The 18,230-nt window shown below is 29.5% G+C and overlaps 1 protein-coding gene across 1 annotated transcript; it reads left to right on the forward strand.

Moving 5' to 3' along the window:
• Positions 1–39: 39 nt before the first annotated feature.
• Positions 40–16,021, forward strand: LOC139529585 (dynein axonemal assembly factor 11-like). Its single transcript, XM_071325500.1, has 17 exons — positions 40–316; positions 1,659–1,752; positions 2,554–2,627; positions 2,804–2,881; positions 3,470–3,566; positions 3,908–3,983; positions 4,451–4,501; positions 4,989–5,048; positions 7,976–8,085; positions 8,393–8,464; positions 9,078–9,167; positions 9,475–9,549; positions 10,798–10,863; positions 12,484–12,553; positions 12,927–13,022; positions 13,675–13,751; positions 14,725–16,021. Exons 1-17 carry the CDS (start codon positions 307–309, stop codon positions 14,906–14,908), a joined length of 1,380 nt encoding a protein of 459 aa, XP_071181601.1. The 5' UTR covers positions 40–306; the 3' UTR covers positions 14,909–16,021.
• Positions 16,022–18,230: the final 2,209 nt, after the last annotated feature.

Here is an 18,230-nt window from a genome sequence, read left to right on the forward strand (position 1 = left end):
ACCGTTGAAGTAATCGTTCTTGCGACACAGAAGGGGGTCAATCACTTTTAGTACTTTTTAACTATGCATAATTAGAATAATGGCCATGATTTATGATCTGAATGATTTCTAAATTTTACTTTCTAGATCAAAGTAAATAATAGAACATTTTAAAAAACTATTTCCCTAATGGTGAAACTAAAAAAAGATAACGTTTTTTAAGACAAGATTGAGATTCTCCCTTCAGTGAGGTACTTCCGCTCAATAGTTTATATTGACAACAGCTCCAGTTAGAACATGTAGCACAGTTTTACACTCATATACACAATGGTTCGGAGTAAGTAGAAACATATAAAGTCTATAAGTAAATTTCTACAAAGTTTATGTTTTCAAATAATTCCCTTTTGAAGTGGGAAATACAGATACAGAAGCAAATAAAAATTGTAAAGTTACTTCGGCACAGGTCCTGGTCAATTCGGCACCCAAACATTCATTTCGACACCCATGATTGATATAAACTTCTACCTTTTCAGGATTTGGCCATTAAACTATGTGAAGTCAGACTGTTTGTCATATTTTTATAATATTTTCCCTCAACATGCTCAAGGTGTCACATGTACAAAAGTTCCAACAGTATAAATTTATTTATGTTAATATGAGGCAGGCATTACCTGTAAATGGGGACGAAGTCTGTATGAATTATTTTTTTGTAACTTACATTTATATATTTGTTAAGAAATAGAAACGGAAATACCGTAACATTTCCGATTTTGGTTCTGTGGTTAGGGATTTTAGTTGTGACGTTATTTAAGTTATGACATCATATATGCAATGTAAACAAAGAAACTCTATCATCAGGTAACAATTTTTCACATCAAGGAATTATTAAAAATGAAATTGGTATTGCATTCCTTCCTATTTTATACTAGACTGATAAATATATATTTTACTCAAAGTTTCATACAAACCAGTCCGGAAAAAGGAAGTACATTGTAGATTTCTGCACAGATGCGCTAATTCAAAACATGACATCAAAAAAATTGAACGATTTTGAGTTCATTAGTACAATGAAAAATTTTCCCCGATTTTTTTTTTTTTATTATTGATTTTTCTATTGTTATTCGGGACATCGTCTCCATATTATTAAACATACTATCTGTTTAACTTCTGAAATTTATCAGTTTATATATACTGTAAATTAGTTCAAGATTTATACTCTGACGTTCAACAGCTGTTTTGCCAGACAAAATAGGGAAAATATGGGGAATTTTATTTTTCCTTTTGAAATACATGTGTGTTAACAAATGGGTCAGCATTGAATCTTATTTTTATCAAAAGGAAGACAGTCATATATTATAAATGTAATAAAAAATTGAATTTAATCTAAAAAGTGCTACAGTACAGGTATTCGAGAAATTGACAATTGTGTGGAATGTGTAAGTCTAAAGGTAGGTGTTAGATGAATTTATGAGATAATCATCAGACATGTTAGAGAAACAGATGATTGTATACATGGTATAGTTACTTGGGAATGATCTTTTTTAAAATCCATGTAAAAGGACTCAATAATATAACTATCTCATTAGGATAATTTTGATATTCAATACCAATGTAAGAATCTATATTTACAAAATTATGTAACAATTCTAATTAAACATATATATGTTCAATCATTTCAGTTACTGAAAATTTGGTTCGAAAGAAAGCTGAGCACAATGACCTTGAAATATCAACATTGGAGGAAGTATCTTTACACCAACAAGATATAGAAAAGTAGGTAGTTTTTATTTATGATTATTAATAATAAGATAAGGGTTTAAAAGACAGCAACCCATCAATAAATTGTTTAAAGACAGCAATAGAAATGCTAGCAAACTATCTGATTATCAACAATGAACAAGCATCCAAATCATAAAGATAGCTCTATAAAATGATGATGTTTCAGAATTTTCACAGGACTGAAATTAAACATTACATTTAATAAGTTACCAAAATATACATGTGCACATTTTAGATTGTACAAAAAGAATTGTCAACAAATATGGTATTGGCCTTCGACTTTGAACAGGGCATAAGTATGTTAGAGGTTGAAACAAAAGCAATATTCATGATATTGCAAAGACACAAAAAACTAAATGAAATCTATTTAGAGATACATGTAGATGTTCATACAACATGTAAAAACATTTGTTGATATTTTTAACAGACAATTAATTCCACAAAATTAGGATAAAAAGCATTTAGATATATGACAAATATGAACACTTTTAAACATGACAAACATTTCAGGGTTACACTATTTTTTTTAGATCTCAACTCTATCCCTTTTTGATCGGAATCTGTTGATTACATTGTACCAAAGAGATGTTTGATATATAAAGGAATCATACAATTAAACTATAGATACTGTAAAAGCAGTAGAATTTATAAGGAAGTTCTTGTTCTTTCTTTTTTCATATTTATATTACAGCAAAACAGATTTTTGTTGTTTATTAAGTAAGACTGATATAAAAAAGTATGTTTCAGTTCTATAATTTGTTTCAATATCTTAAGTCTACACTTTTTATATTTCAGAATAGAGCATTTAGACAAATGGTGCAGGGAGCTGAAAATTTTATACTTACAAAGTAATCTCATTCCCAAAATAGGTAGGTGATATCCAAATCTAGCTAGAGAAATAGACATGTAAACTATAAGACATTTCATTTAATATTTCAATTAATGGTATTGTAAGTAACCTATATACATTTGTATATATGCTTTAATGTTTTACTGTATTTTACATCAAGATAAACCATTTCAATGTCTAATGTTCTTGTTTCAGAAAATGTTGGAAGGTTGAAAAAACTGGAGTATCTCAATTTAGCATTGAATAATGTGGAGAAAATCGAAAATCTCTCAGGTAAGGTTGATACTGGTTTTCATTGACTAGAATTGCCAGTTTTCCTGCTAATTGTTAAAACAGTGTTTGTGGAAAGGTGCGCTTTACAATCCTTAAAAATTACTAAAAGAATCGTTCAATTATTGTTAAATTTTTTGCTAGGACCATGAAAACAAGTTTTTCTTTTATTTACCTGTGCACTTTATTGTGGAAACTCGTATCATCATGAAAGATACATTCATTTTGAAATTTTGGTTGATTTCAGAATTATAAAAAAATTGATGTTAGCCAATCATAGTAACAAATTATAATGAAACATACATGTAATGTAATTTTTTGAATGTAACTTTTTCTAGCCTACCGGTAGTTGTCTTATACACATAACACAAAATCACAACATTAAGGATTTCATATGATACCTCATATTTGTAATTGAGTTGGTTTACATCAATCAATGAAGATTGAACTTTTTGAAATATTCTATGATGATATTGGTATAAATTAGGATTTGGTGTATTTACATCAGTTTTGTCATTGTACAAAATAATATCAAGTGTACTGTTCTTGAAAACTAATGTTGTTTTTTTTATTTTTAAAACTTTTTAACAGGTTGTGAGTCTTTACAGAAATTGGATATGACAGTTAATTTTGTTGGAGAATTAACAAGCATAGAAAATTTAAAAGATCTAGTTCATTTCAGGGAATTGTAAGTTATACTTAATTTTATCTTCACAAATTTTATTTTAAATGAGTCTCAATATTGACAACTTCTCCTGAAAGGGGCACATAACTGGATTCTAGATCAGTTTTCATAACAAATTTTGACGTATCTGTGTTATTGCCTGCATTTATTATTGCAATTTTAATTTTTTTCAATATTGATAAAAATCCTATTTAATTCATACTATAAATTTCAAAATGCGTGTTAAAATCATTGAGATTACATGTTGTTATAACCCTGTCTCATTTGTCGCAATAATGAAATCGCAATAATTTCTGAATTTACACTACCTAATAAATTAATTGTACGTATTACTTTAATTACAGGTATCTGACAGGTAACCCTTGTACTGAATATGAAGGTTACAGAGAATATGTTATAACAACATTGCCACATCTACAGGTCTGTATAAACTGTTTATGGCTAAAAATACAATTTTTTATTGTGTATAAGTATGCCTTCACAACAAAATAGATTTACAACCTAAACGAAACAGACTTGTATTTGTTAAACTCTTTAATACTTATAAACATAACATAATGTTAAAAAAATCCCCAAAACTGTAAAAGTTAGTGAATTGATTGAATTCGGTTATTTCTACTAGATTTAGAATTAATAAACTCAGATTAACTTTCTGATACACAGAAATTGCAAAATAATTATATAAGTTTACTGCTATATTGCATAACTACACACAGTAAAACACTGATATTAATGTAAACTAAACCTTAAAGACAAATGTACCAAGTTGCTGTTTTCAAATTCCAATTTGAACAGAATAGTTCTTACAAGAGATAACTCTAGTAGTTCACATGACAATAAACGTGTGTGATAATCTTTATACATCCTTTTCTGTAACCTCTTTTCAGATGTTAGATGGACAAGCTGTAGACAAATCTGAAAGGATTTTGGCAAAACAGGTATGAAATGATTCCATTTATTTCAATGTTTGTTTGTTAAAACAAATAAAAAGTTACATCTAAAGTATATAGCTTCAAGGATTAATGAATGAACTTTGTAAATCTGTCATTTTCCCAGGAGGAAAGATACATAATACAATGATTTCTGCATAATGGAATATAATATTTTAAGAAAGCTCTTTTCTACCTTTTTAACAAAAATATGGTAGACATGAAAATTTTATTTTCTGCACCTTTCTTATATAAGCCAAAGATGTATAAAGTCCACCCATGTTTTCTTTCATTAGGCTAATAGATATATACCAAAATCTAAAGACACTTCTGAATATAAACTTTATCACTATCCATCATTACAGGCAGATCTTCCTGTTAAAGATAGAGTAATAAAGTTTATTGTAACTGATGGTTTGTTGATGTGGGCTTATGGCTGCTCATCACACATGTTATTGTCTTTATTAATTAAATTTCAAATACATCTGTTTTTAAGGACTATGCAGAATTAAGAAATAAAATAATTAAACAACAAGAAGCACACAGAAAGAAAAGGGTAAGTAAAATATATTTATTAATATGAAGAAAAATAATTCGGATTTGCAGTCAAAACTGATGCTATGGTCACCTCTATTAAGCTTAAACCTGCCATGTCAGGTGACCCTCTTCATGTTCTAATTTAGTATTACATATTCATTTTGAACTTCAAATCAACTGTCAGTTTCCCTGGTGATCTTTTCTATAAAAATTTATAAAGACTGTATGTCAATGGCACAACAACCAAAGTATAACAAATAATTCATTGAAGGATGATTGAAAAACAAGATAAAAAGGTAGGACAAGTTCTTCTTCTGGTGAACCCTGCTGTGAATTAGACTGACACACTGACCCATAACTTATACTTTATTTTGATTTTGAGCCATTTACCTTTAACTCCAAAAATATTATGCACTTAAAATAACAGAGGCAACAAATGTTGATTTTAAAGTTTCTGATTTTCCTTCCAGAGATCAAACTAAAACATTCACAAACTTGAAGTTCTTAAAGATCACTGAGTCAGTAACACCATGGATAACATCCAATACCATAGATAACATTTAATAACTTTATTCTTGGATTTCAGAACAAAGATATATTTTAACCATATTTCAACCATAATTTATAGGGATATCTGAAGTGGAGGGGGCATTAAGTTTTACCCTGTTTTTTAGCTCACCTGGCCTAAAAGGCCAAGTGAGCTTTTCTCATCACTTGGCGTCCAGCGTCCGGCGTCGTCGTTAACTTTTACAAAAATCTTCTTCTCTGAAACTACTGAGCCAAATTAAACCAAACTTGGCCACAATCATCATTAGGGTATCTAGTTTAAAAAATGTGTCCGGTGACCTGGCCAACCATCCAAGATGGCCGCCATGGCTAAAAATAGAACATAGGGGTAAAATGCAGTTTTTGGCTTATAACTCAAAAACCAAAGCATTAAGAGCAAATCTGACAGGGGTAGAATTGTTAAACAGGTGAAGATCTATCTGCCCTGAAATTTTCAGATGAATCGGATAACCCTTTGTTGGGTTGCTGCCCCTGAATTAGTAATTTTAAGGAAATTTTGCTGTTTTTGGTTATTATCTTGAATGTTATTATAGATAGAGATAAACAGTAAACAGCAATAATGTTCAGCAAAGTAAGATTTACAAATAAGTCAACATGACTGAAATGGTCAGTTGACCCCTTAAGGAGTTATTGCCCTTTGTAGTCAATTTTTAACTATTTTTCGTAAATCTTAGTAATATTTTACAAAAATCTTCTCCTCTAAAACTACTGGGCCAAATTAATCCAAACTTAGCCACAATCATCTTTTGGGTTAGTAGCTTGAAATATGTGTCCGGTGACCTGGCCATCAAACCAAGATGGCCACCATGGCTAAAAATAGAACATGGGGTAAAATGCAGTTTTTTGGCTTATAACTCAAAACTCAAACCATTTAGAGCAAATCTGACAGGGCTAAAATTGTTTATCAGTTCAAGATCTATCTGCCCTGAAATTTTCAGTTGAATCTGACAACCCATTGTTGGGTTGCTGGCCCTGAATTAGTAATTTTAAGGAAATTTTGCTCTTTTTGGTTATTATCTTGAATATTATTATAGATAGAGAAACTATAAACAGCAATAATGTTCACCAAAGTAAGATTTATAAATAAGTCAGCATGACTGAAATGGTCAGTTGACCCCTTTAGGAGTTATTGCCCTTTGTAGTCAATTTTTAACCATTTTTCGTAAATCTTAGTAATCTTTTACAAAAATCTTCTCCTCTGAAACAACTTGGCCAAATTAATCCAAACTTGGCCACAATCATCTTTTGGGTTACTAGTTTGAAAAATGTGTCCGGTGACCCGGCCATCCAACCAAGATGGCGGCAATGGCTAAAAATAGAACATGGGGTTAAATGCAGCTTTTGGCTTTTAACTCAAAACCCAAAGCATTTAGAGCAAATCTGACATGGGGTAAAATTGTTTATCAGGTCATCATTTATCTGCTCTGAAATTTTTAGATGAATCGGACAACCCGTTGTTGGGTTGCTGACCCTGAATTGTTTCATTCATTCATTTGACTTATTGTTGGGTAACTGAAACCACATATTTATTTTTATTTGGCACAAGAGGAAAAAAATAATTCTGTAACTATAAATGAATAAAGAAAACATAAACTGAAACAACTGTTTTTGTGGTTATAGTTTAATTGTATTGTCAGTTATGAATATATAACAATATAAACTAAAACATATAAAGGAAAAAGAGCATCGACGCGACGCGACAAATGACATTGAAAAAAATACAGTTATTTTTTTTTTACGCAAAATGTGATGCTATCCAAAATTTCTGGGGAGAACACTGTGTTAGTTTTAAGGAAATTTTGCTGTTTTCTGGTCATTATCTTGAATATTATTATTGATAGAGATAAACTGTAAACAACAATAATGTTCAGCAAAGTAAGATTTACAAATAAGTCAACATGACCGAAATGGTCAATTGACCCCTTAGGAGTTATTGTTCTTTATAGTCAATTTTTAACAATTTTCATAAAATTTGTAAATTTTTACTAACATTTTCCACTGAAACTAATGGGCCAAGTTCATTATAGATAAAGATCATTTTAAGCAGCAAGAATGTTCAGTAAAGTAAGATGTACAAACACATCACCATCACCAAAGCACAATTTTGTCATGAATCCATCTGCTTCCTTTAATATTCACATAGACCAAGGTGAGCGACACAGGCTCTTTAGAGCCTCTAGTTTATTTAAGTTATTCAAAATAAAAGATTGGAGGTTTGTTTATTCTCATGAGATGAGAATGGGATCAATGTTAAAGAGAAATTGAAAATTAAGCAGTTGATGCAATGAAAATGTATTCAACTTAAAAAAAAAATTAAAAAAAATTGGAGCAAAGTAAAACAAACTAAACATTTTTTAGTATTTATTTTTATTGGCTTAGGTTAAACAAAAACAAGAGGCAAAACTCAAAGAGGAAAAGAAAGAACAGAAAGAAAAGAATGAAAAGAAACCTGGATTTGATGGTAGATGGTACACTGATATAAATGAAAGGTACATGCTAATAGATTTATTTCAAGGGTGCAGTATGAAAATGAGAAGATGTAGTTTGATTAACAATGAGACTACTGTCCAAAGGGCAAGACTGTAAGCAATTATAGGCCATTGTAATGCCTTCAATAATGAGCAAAAATCTTCACCTTATTATAAGCTATGAAATGCCCTTTTATTTGCCAATAAAAGATAAGCATTTGTATGAATGAAAATTATTGATTGAAATGAAAGCTGTTTTTAATTATATGAACTTTACAAGCAGCAAGCAAGCAGCGTCCTAAAAGCTTTTCACATATTTTTATTTCAGTGATAAGAAGAAAACAGAAGACAGCGAATCACAGGTTGATACTTTAGAGAAACAGCAAAAGCAAGATCAAGAGTAGGTGTTTAGATATGTTTTATGCCTCATGTTTTTATTTTACTGCAAATCAATTTTTTTATCCACTATGGCAGAAGATATTTGGTGTTTTTTTGTTTTTTTTTTAAATGTACATTAATTTTAGATTATATTTAAGAAATAATGGATGCAAGCTATACTTAATTGTAGTTTTAACATGGGTAGGCATTTTGCCTGAGTGATAGTGATCATTGAACAGGCAGCATGAACGGTTGTCGTATCTAGGTCAAATATGTCAATTGCGAATTGTAACACATTGTAGTGATAATAAATGTATTTGAGAGTTTGAAAGTGTTTTAAGTTAATGAAATATTAAATGCATGCCAATTTGATAAAATTCATTTTTCTGCAGTAGTCAATAAATGCATGTGCAAACATTTTATTTTTTTTTGGATTTCGAGCATTGGTTTATTTACTAAGTGAAAGAAGCATGTCATATTAGAATTATATTCAATCATAAAAAAATTAGGTATTTTGATTTATATAGCAAACAACCAAAGTTAAGAACCATGAAAATAGGAAATTATTTTCAAACCACAAAGGTGATACCTACCAAAACGATAATTGATATTTTTTACCTTTGTGTTATTTCTAGGTTTTGGGAGGAGAAAACAGAATTTACTCCAGAATCAAGAATTGAAGTCCATAAACAGATGGAAAAACAGAAAGCTCGAGAAAATACAGAGTATGTTACGGATACTAATTTTATTATGATCAATTTGCATATACCAAAAAATACAAGCATTACTATTATATTTGTCAGAATATGGTCAATTTTTTTAAATATAATTAGTTCAGAATTCAACTAACTTCCCTTAATCATTATATTAAATACAGAAAAGAAATATCACTTTAATAAGTAATTTTATGATAATAATTAAAGATGAGAAAAAAACTTAAAATACAGAAAAAGTCACTCATAATTGTGAAAGTAGTATTTCATCATACAATATATATTCTGTATGTTAAACCCTGCTTCTGTAATATTATAGTAAGAAAGAAGAAGAAAAAGCTCCAAGGAGATTGTTTGCAGATGATGGCCGACCTTTAAATGTTAATGAAGCAAAGTGAGTAAATGCTAAGTTGATTTCCATAAAGGAAACAAAGAGAAAACAAACAAAAAATTGTATTTGTTAAGACAAATGTTAAGACAAAACAGGGAGAAACAAAAAATGGCCTCAAAAAGATGACAAGACAATACAATACATAATAACATGTGATAACCCTTGTCTGTAATCCAGGATGTCTTCAACTTTGAACATATTTCAATCTTTATTGGAAAAGAAATAAAAAAAATATTCGGCTTTGAAACCAGGGAGTCTTTTAGGACCAGACCATTCTTACAATACTGTGGATTCATATATTTTCGTGGGTATCAATTTTCTTGGATAGAGAAAAAAAAGACGTTTCGTGGGATACGTAAATTCGTGGATCGCTGATTACAACAAAAAAAAAATTAGATACGTAATTCGTGGATTTCTTTTTTGATTTAGGAGATCATATAACATCCTTGGTTCGATCAATAATAAAACAAAACAAAAAAGAAGGAATTCATTGAAAAAGTTTTGAATTGTCAAAATCCTCGCTTAATTGGTCATTGTAGGTTAAAGTGTTCATTGATAACTTCGATTACAATAATGGGCAGAGACAACTAATTATTTGTTTGTTTTACAATTTATAAATTCTTGTCTGAATTCTATAAGGCATTCAAAACTTTATGATTGAAAGCTCATTTCCCTAATCACGATATAATAAACAGTGATATAAGTATAAGGTGTGAAAATAAATGTTCCAGTCATAAACAATATTACCTACGAGCAATATCCCCATACTTAATCCTATTGATTTTTAATCACAGGTAAACCAAACTATGACACGGTAACTATCAACTTGCAGTTATTTTCCATGAACAGTTTAAATCAATTTTAAAAAGTAAATTATCATTGATATTCGATATATTTATTATAGATTTAATCAAAATACTTGTATCTTCTTTCAATAAAAATCACGTGTTATGTTACAATGTTTATCGCTACTCAACACTATACTAGAACTGCATAACATAACCGGAAATAAACATCCAACTCCATGCACATTTTTCGGGATTATTCTTCGTTGAATTCTTAAATTCGTGGTTCGCTGTGACCCACGAAACCCACGAAAATTGGTATACCACGAATAAAAATGAATCCACAGTATACAATGTAGTTATAACTCTTGATAATATGTCCTGTCAACAAGGAAATCATTTTCATTGAAGGCTTTTACAGTTTATAGATCATCTATTTAAGTTTTTATATGTTTTAATTATATAGAGTGGACTTTACACTAACTGAAGATGAAGAAAATAACCAGTTTATCTTAGACATTGCAGTTTTCAAGTAAGATATTTTTAGCATACATTATTTATACTCATCCATGTTCAATCATACAGATATTCTGAGACAACAATATCTGTTTTTCCTGGCATGGAAATTAATAATTGGTTCAGGTATCATCAACAATGACACAGATGGCATTAGTTGTTATATCAGTGAACCTAACAAATTATCAGATAAGTCTTATGTTTTCTTCATTAAAAAAGGATTTTTTTCTAGCACGATTTATTACCCTTTAAGTTCAACATTTAGTCCATGTTTGAAATTCTGAAAAAATGGAATATCCAAAGGTTAAGTATATCATCCTTAATATAATATTTGGAATTTTGTGCCACTTATATTCACCTCATTTAAAAAAACAAAACACTTTTGCTTCTTTGCATGATTCATTTTTACTTGTGATATCAAAATAATTACAGGAGCTTCTGTGATATACTTAATTGCAAGTTGTAAGATAATTTAGTTTCATATGTTAGTATTGGCTGTAAAAGCATTCCTTATGTATGCGTGACGAAGAAGGGAAAAGGACTCATGTTTTGTTGTTGAATGCTATAAATTTTTATGGGTTGAGTGAAACAATGAATCTTGTGAGCTGCCTTAAAATAAATGTTCAGAAGCACCTGAATGTACTGTTGAATTAATAATCTCTTCAAATGCCTAGTCTATATCTGACAGGATATCGGTATTTTTTTCAGGACTTAAAAGTCAATTTTTTTTTTTTCGAACTGTCTAATTCATACCTGAAGTCACATACAGACTAGGCATAATAACAATTGTTGAAAGTAATTGCATCATAAACATGAAACATAAGCTTTCTTAAATTTATACTTGTGAAACTGTTTTAAAAAAAAGGATCATAATGGTGATACTCATGTAATTTGGCATCCTATTATTATGAATTAAGGGGCTCGCGGGTCTAAATCAATTTTTTTTCTTAATATAAGATTTCGCTATATTTTTTCTATAAATGAATTTTACCTAATACTTAATAGAAAAATGAAATAAAAAAGTGGGGTCACCGTTCATTAACGCTCACGATCTGCCTTTGAAAGAAGCATACATTTTTGTAAAGGTACTTTTTTCTGTTGAACTAATAGGAGAAAAAGAGGTAATATCAAAATAAAAAAAGAACTAAATTACAGATATCACTAAAATTTTACAATAGTTTAGTTTAAGTACAGCTTATTTGAAAATAATAATAAAAAATATAGGTCACCGATGAGTTAAAAAAGATATTTCAATTTTAATGCAAAAAAAATGGCATTTTTGCACCAAAGGGAGATAATTTGGAGCTTTTGCAATGATATATACATTTTAAAAGTCATCTGGGGCCATAACAAATCGATTTATTTGAATGTTTTTGTACCATATGATAAAGTAACAACTAATAAAGTAATAAATAAAATTTGTAATAATAAAAAAAATGTTAAATTTTTTTCTGAAATTTTTATACCCTTGAGCCTCCCTTAGCATCTAATTTTGTACTAGTCAAGGCAAGGGACACTCTCTATGAAATGGGGAAAAAAATCAATCTAAATAAACTGTAGTAGTGTTGAAAACTGTGAACTTGCTTCTGTAATGTGTCCATGACAGAACTTTTAAATAGATTTGTATTTTTTCCAGGCACATGGATACATCACTTGTAGATGTTGATGTCCAAACAAACTATGTGAAAGTTATAATGAAAGGGAAGGTAGGTAAACAAAAATTAAAATGTGAAAAAAGGAGAATTGATAAAATTGCCAAACAGACAACTTTCAACCATAGTATAAATATTTATTTGTTATCTGGTTTTCAGTGCCAATGAGAAATAGATAACTACAGATGTTTATTTCAAGGAACATCCTATATGTTGAAATTCAAAAGGGACTCATTTATAACTTTTTATGAGGATATTTGTGTGTGTGTGTGTGTGTGATATAGAACAAATGTATATATTCAAATACAGAAAAATGAGACATTACCAGTAATTTTTTTGTGAGTCTGCCAAAAAAAGAATACTACTAAACATTCAATAATTTATTTTATATTATTTTACATTTAAATTGTAATGTTTATGGTTTCAGATATTACAGTTATGTATGACAGAGGATGTAAATGCTGATTCCAGTTCAGCAAAGAGATCTCAGGTCACAGGTCATTTATTGATCACAATGCCAAAGGTATATTTTTACTGTAAAATCTATATTAATTATATAATTCATTACACTGAATAGAAACATATGGGCAAGGGACATAAGTTATTCTTGTTTATCAAACAAATTGCAATGAACTTTTAAAAGGAGATATAGCTTAATCAGTTAAGATCATGATACATGGGAGATAATCCTATTTGAAGTATTATGCATGGGAGACAATCCTATTTCAAGTATTATACATGGGAGATAAGCCAATTCGAATCATTATATATGGGAGATAATCCCATTTAGATCATGAAACATAAGAGATGATCAGTTTGAAACACAATACATCACCTATAAGAACTGTATAATACATCAAATACTTACATTTAGTATAAATTATGTATAAGTTGTGTTGTTTTATTTCTCTAAGAAAAGAATACATCATGATTTGTTCACACTTCATTAAGATGGAACATAATCTCTTTCTAAATTTGAAAAGTTGTCTTTGTTAAAAGTTTAAAATTAAAATCTGACAAATAAATTTTGTAGTTATTATTAGTATCATTCAATGTTAAATTTCTGTCATAAATCTTCATAAAAGTTATCGTTGGTTTAACATTCATTCTGATAATTTGTTTGATCACCTAAACATTTAAATAATGGAAATGAAAAATACAATTCTTTTTTTCAGGCTAAACCTCTCATTAAACCAAAGCATATAATTGTAAATAAAGATGAAAATAAAGAAAATAATGTGAAAGAAAAAAGGTTAGTATGGAGGAATAGAAATGTTGGTTCCATGTCAATTGAGAATGCAGCTCCACATCACAAATAACTAAAAGATGTCTAGAAGTTAAAATTACTGTTAATTCAGAAATTATTGTGTGCATTTATTATTGCAATGTTATTTTCATAGACTGAAACGAGATTTTATTTTTGCAATATTGAGTAATAATCCGGTTTAATTTATATAAAAAAAAAGTGAAATGCGAGTGTAAATTTTTGCGATTATAACCCTGTGGCATTTTTTGCAAAAATAAAAACATTGCAATAATTTCTGAATTAACAGTAACCAAATTCCTTATTATCTTTGAAATTATTAATTTGACAGTTGGTGCTTTGGTAGTCTGAAATGAGTAAAATAACAAAAATAACGAACTCTGAGGAAAATTCAATCGGAAAGTCCCTAATCACATGGCAAAATCAAATGACAAAACACACCAAGCGAATGGACAACAACTGTCATATTCCTGACTTGGTACAGGCATTTTCAAATGTAGAAATTATTCTATGTTAGCACAGTTTAGCATCTGCAATATAGGTACTTTATTTTTTTTCAACATCCACAATATTAGTAAACAAGAACCATCACTCTTAAAACAAATAAATGTATTGCTGGATTTCAATGCTTAGTCTTTTATTTCTTGCACAAGAGGAAGATCCTAAATACATATTTTACAAGCTATAAGATGTAGGATTACATACTCACTGGCTATCTCAAATAGAGACAAAAATTTCTCAAGAGAAGATAAACAAGACTTTATTTACTGTGAATTCATTTTTATTCGTGAGATACCAATTTTCATTGACTTTGAAGGTACAGGGACAACCATTAATACAATGTTTAACAAAGTAGACATTTTCTATAGGTTTGGCAAAACCATCAATCAAATATCCAGAAATTACATTTTGTTTCTGCTTTTCACAAAATAAACGGTACTCTTCTTCTTTGTCTTTGTAGGAAAACTCATGAAAAACTAGAAGTTGACAAAAAGGCACACAAGACAGTTGACATTGCTAATATTGTGTCTAAAAAAAGTGATAAAGTTAAAGCACCATTCGGGTCAAAGGTCAGAGAAGCTGCCAAAGAACGACCTAACAGTGAAGACTTTGTTGATGATTTAGATGTACCTCCCCTGGAGTAATCTCCCTTGGAATGAATTGTAAATTTTAACAAAGAAAAACAATGTGTTCATCGTACAAATTTAGCAACACTAAAATTCTTTTCTATTTTTGTAAGTTTAAAAAATTTCAAAGTAAATCATTTTTCTAAAGTTACTTTTGCAGAAAAGTTGTCTTGGAATATCAAGTTCAAAAATGTTAATTTATTCAATTGATGAAATATTATGGTAGTAGTTCTTTTAGTTTCTAGAAATCAGGAGTGTTATATACAAATTGACACTTTAATTATGCATGATCATTAAACAAACATAGGAATGCTGGGGTTTTTTTTTAGGTTAAAGGACAACAATATATAGGTATATTGCAAGGTTTTCAAATCTGCCTAACATTGACTTCATTTCATGGTTCACTTGACAATATTTAGTTTTATAATAAGATCATTCCTTCAATACTGTATAGAATAATTGTACGGTGAACATGCCAGTCTGACTGGGGTTATCTGACCTTGACCTCATTGTCACTGTTCATTGGGCAACTTTACTTTCTGTGATTATTTCTTTATCAAAGATACCTTATGTAATAAGTCAAAGTTATTGAGTGAATAGAATGTTTGTAAGTTGTACATGTCTATCTGACAGGGTTTACCTGACTTCAGCCTTATTTTTCAAGTTTGTTAATAATGCTTTAAATTTTGCATCATTGCTGCAGTCTTGATCTTGAAGACTTTAAAAAAAAAATTAATCTTATTCATATTATGTAAAGCAACCATAATATTTCTATATCTGCCCGTTCTTGTTTTAAAAGTTTCATTGCTTACAGATAATCTTCTCACATGTTATTAAGGCTATTGAAAGAAATGTTGATTTAATATCAATTTGTATCCACATTGTAAGAGATCTGATTCTATCTTATTGAATACTACTTTCTAGATATGACAATGTACAATTAAAGATGAAGTATTATCTAAGAAGCTAATTCAGATTTTATTTATTGTTTTTTTTAAATCAACAATTTATATGTGTTATTGTTGAATGCTGTCCAATAATCATCAAGACATGTTGACTCAAATTGTTATATTTATTTATAAAGATGTTTTTGAATGATTTTTTACCTACAATAAACTTGAAATAAAGACATTTTTGAATTTTATATAACAATTTAAACAAGATCATTTATGATCTTACCTGCAACAAAATTTGCAGATTGCAAATCATAGGGATGTCCATCATTTTAATCTGGCGGTAGTAGCAGCACATTACATGTATATTCAGGACATTAACATGATTTAATTTCATATGAAAAAGCTTGCTCTGTATTAGACAAAACACAATGAGTTGTTATTTATAACTACCAAGAATAAAATGTATGAAAAATTCAGGGCAAAAAAAAAAAATAGAGGCAAACAAAGGTCTACAAAAAACTACTTAGAAAACTACAAACCCTACTAAAAACCAGGAGTGATATCAGGTGCTCCAGTAGGGTAGGTGAATCCTGGCAAGTAAAATATCAGTGATGTCACAATCCAGAAAAAAAGACAAGAGTGTTGCTATGACAAATGGTATTTGTCCATGGTCATCTGTTTCAGATATTCCATAATAGTCAACTGTAAATCTTTATCCAAATATCAATGGTTTAACAAACCTGAAGGACTGAAAACAACTGACTGGCCCTTTATAGATTGCTTTTTTCGGTGTGAGCCAAGGCTCCATGTTGAAGACTGTACTTTGACCTATAATGGTTTACTTTTACAAATTGTGACTTGGATGGAGAGTTGTCTTATTAGCACTCATGCCACATCTTCTTATATCTGTAGATTGATAAAACATCCCACTTCCTTATGGATTTTTCATAGTTTATTCCTTTTATTTTATAAATTGGCACAAGGAAAGAAAGACATATCTTCTATGTTGTGATTGTTTGTACATGTTTTTAACTAATCCTATAGGAGTTTGACTTTATTTTGAGCTTGTTCTGAGGGCTGATGACACTTCACATAGTACTAATGTTCTAAAACTACTAATCTATACTAATATAGTCTTATGCTATGTACCATGTTTTTGCTCTCTCATTTATATTAGTACACAATTTCTTTTACAAAAATGCACATATTGTTTGTTCATTAATTGAATTTAGATAGTTGTCTCATTGGCAATCATATCACGTCCTTATTTTTATACGCCCGTTGTCTTTTAGACGGGAAGTATTATGGTATACCGTTGTCCGTCCGTCCGTCTGTCAGTCCGTTGTCCACACTTCGGACAATAACTCAAAAACACTTTCACCAATTTCCATGAAACTTAAGTGAATTGTTTATATCTATTGACGTAAGCTCCCTTTCGTTTTTTTTTTAATTTCAGATTTTAAGTTTTGAATTTATGGGGCTTTATTCATAAAAAAGGGGGGATTTTCAACACTTCGGACAATAACTCAAAAAGGCTTTCACCAATGTCCATGAAACTTTGGTGAATTGTTTATATCTATTGATGTAAGCTCCCTTTCAATTTTTATAAATTTCAGATTTTAAGTTTTGGATTTATGGGGCTTTATTCATAAAAAAAGGGGGATTTTCAACACTTCGGACAATAACTCAAAAAGGCTTTTACCAATATCCATGTAACTTTGGTGAATTGTTTATATCTATTGATGTAAGCTCCCTTTCAATTTTTATAAATTTCAGATTTTAAGTTTTGGATTTATGGGGCTTTATTCATAAAAAAAAAGGGGGATTTTCAACACGTCGGACAATAACTCAAAAAGGCTTTCACCAATGTCCATGAAACTTTGGTGAATTGTTTAAGCTCCCTTTCAATTAATATAAATTTCAGATTTTAAGTTTTGGATTTATGGGGCTTTATTCATAAAAAAAAGGGGGATTTTCAACACTTCGGACAATAACTCAAAAATGCTTTCACCAATGTCCATGAAACTTTGGTGAATTGTTTATATCTATTGATGTAAGATCCCTTTCAATTTTTATAAATTTCAGATTTTTTATTTCCGTGTTATGAATTTTTATGCTTAAAAAAGGGGGGATTTTCCAATTTTGGGACAATAACTAAAACTTTCACAAAATTTTATGCAACTCTGATAATTTGTTTATATCTATTGACATAAGCTCCCTTTCCATTTTTATAAATTTTAGATTTTACGTTTTCTTAAGTAATGAATTTTTATACTTAAAAAAGGGGGATTTTATGAAACTTTGGTGAATATATTAATGTAACATCCCTTTTGATTTGTATATATATTTCTAGTTGATCATATAAATTCATTTAAAGCATGAAAGACAAGTTAACCGCTAAAGCGCAGCCCTTTATTTACATAACCATGACAACTGTTCATTGT

This window comes from Mytilus edulis, chromosome 1 (assembly GCF_963676685.1).
Source record: "Mytilus edulis chromosome 1, xbMytEdul2.2, whole genome shotgun sequence".
NCBI lineage: Eukaryota > Metazoa > Mollusca > Bivalvia > Mytilida > Mytilidae > Mytilus > Mytilus edulis.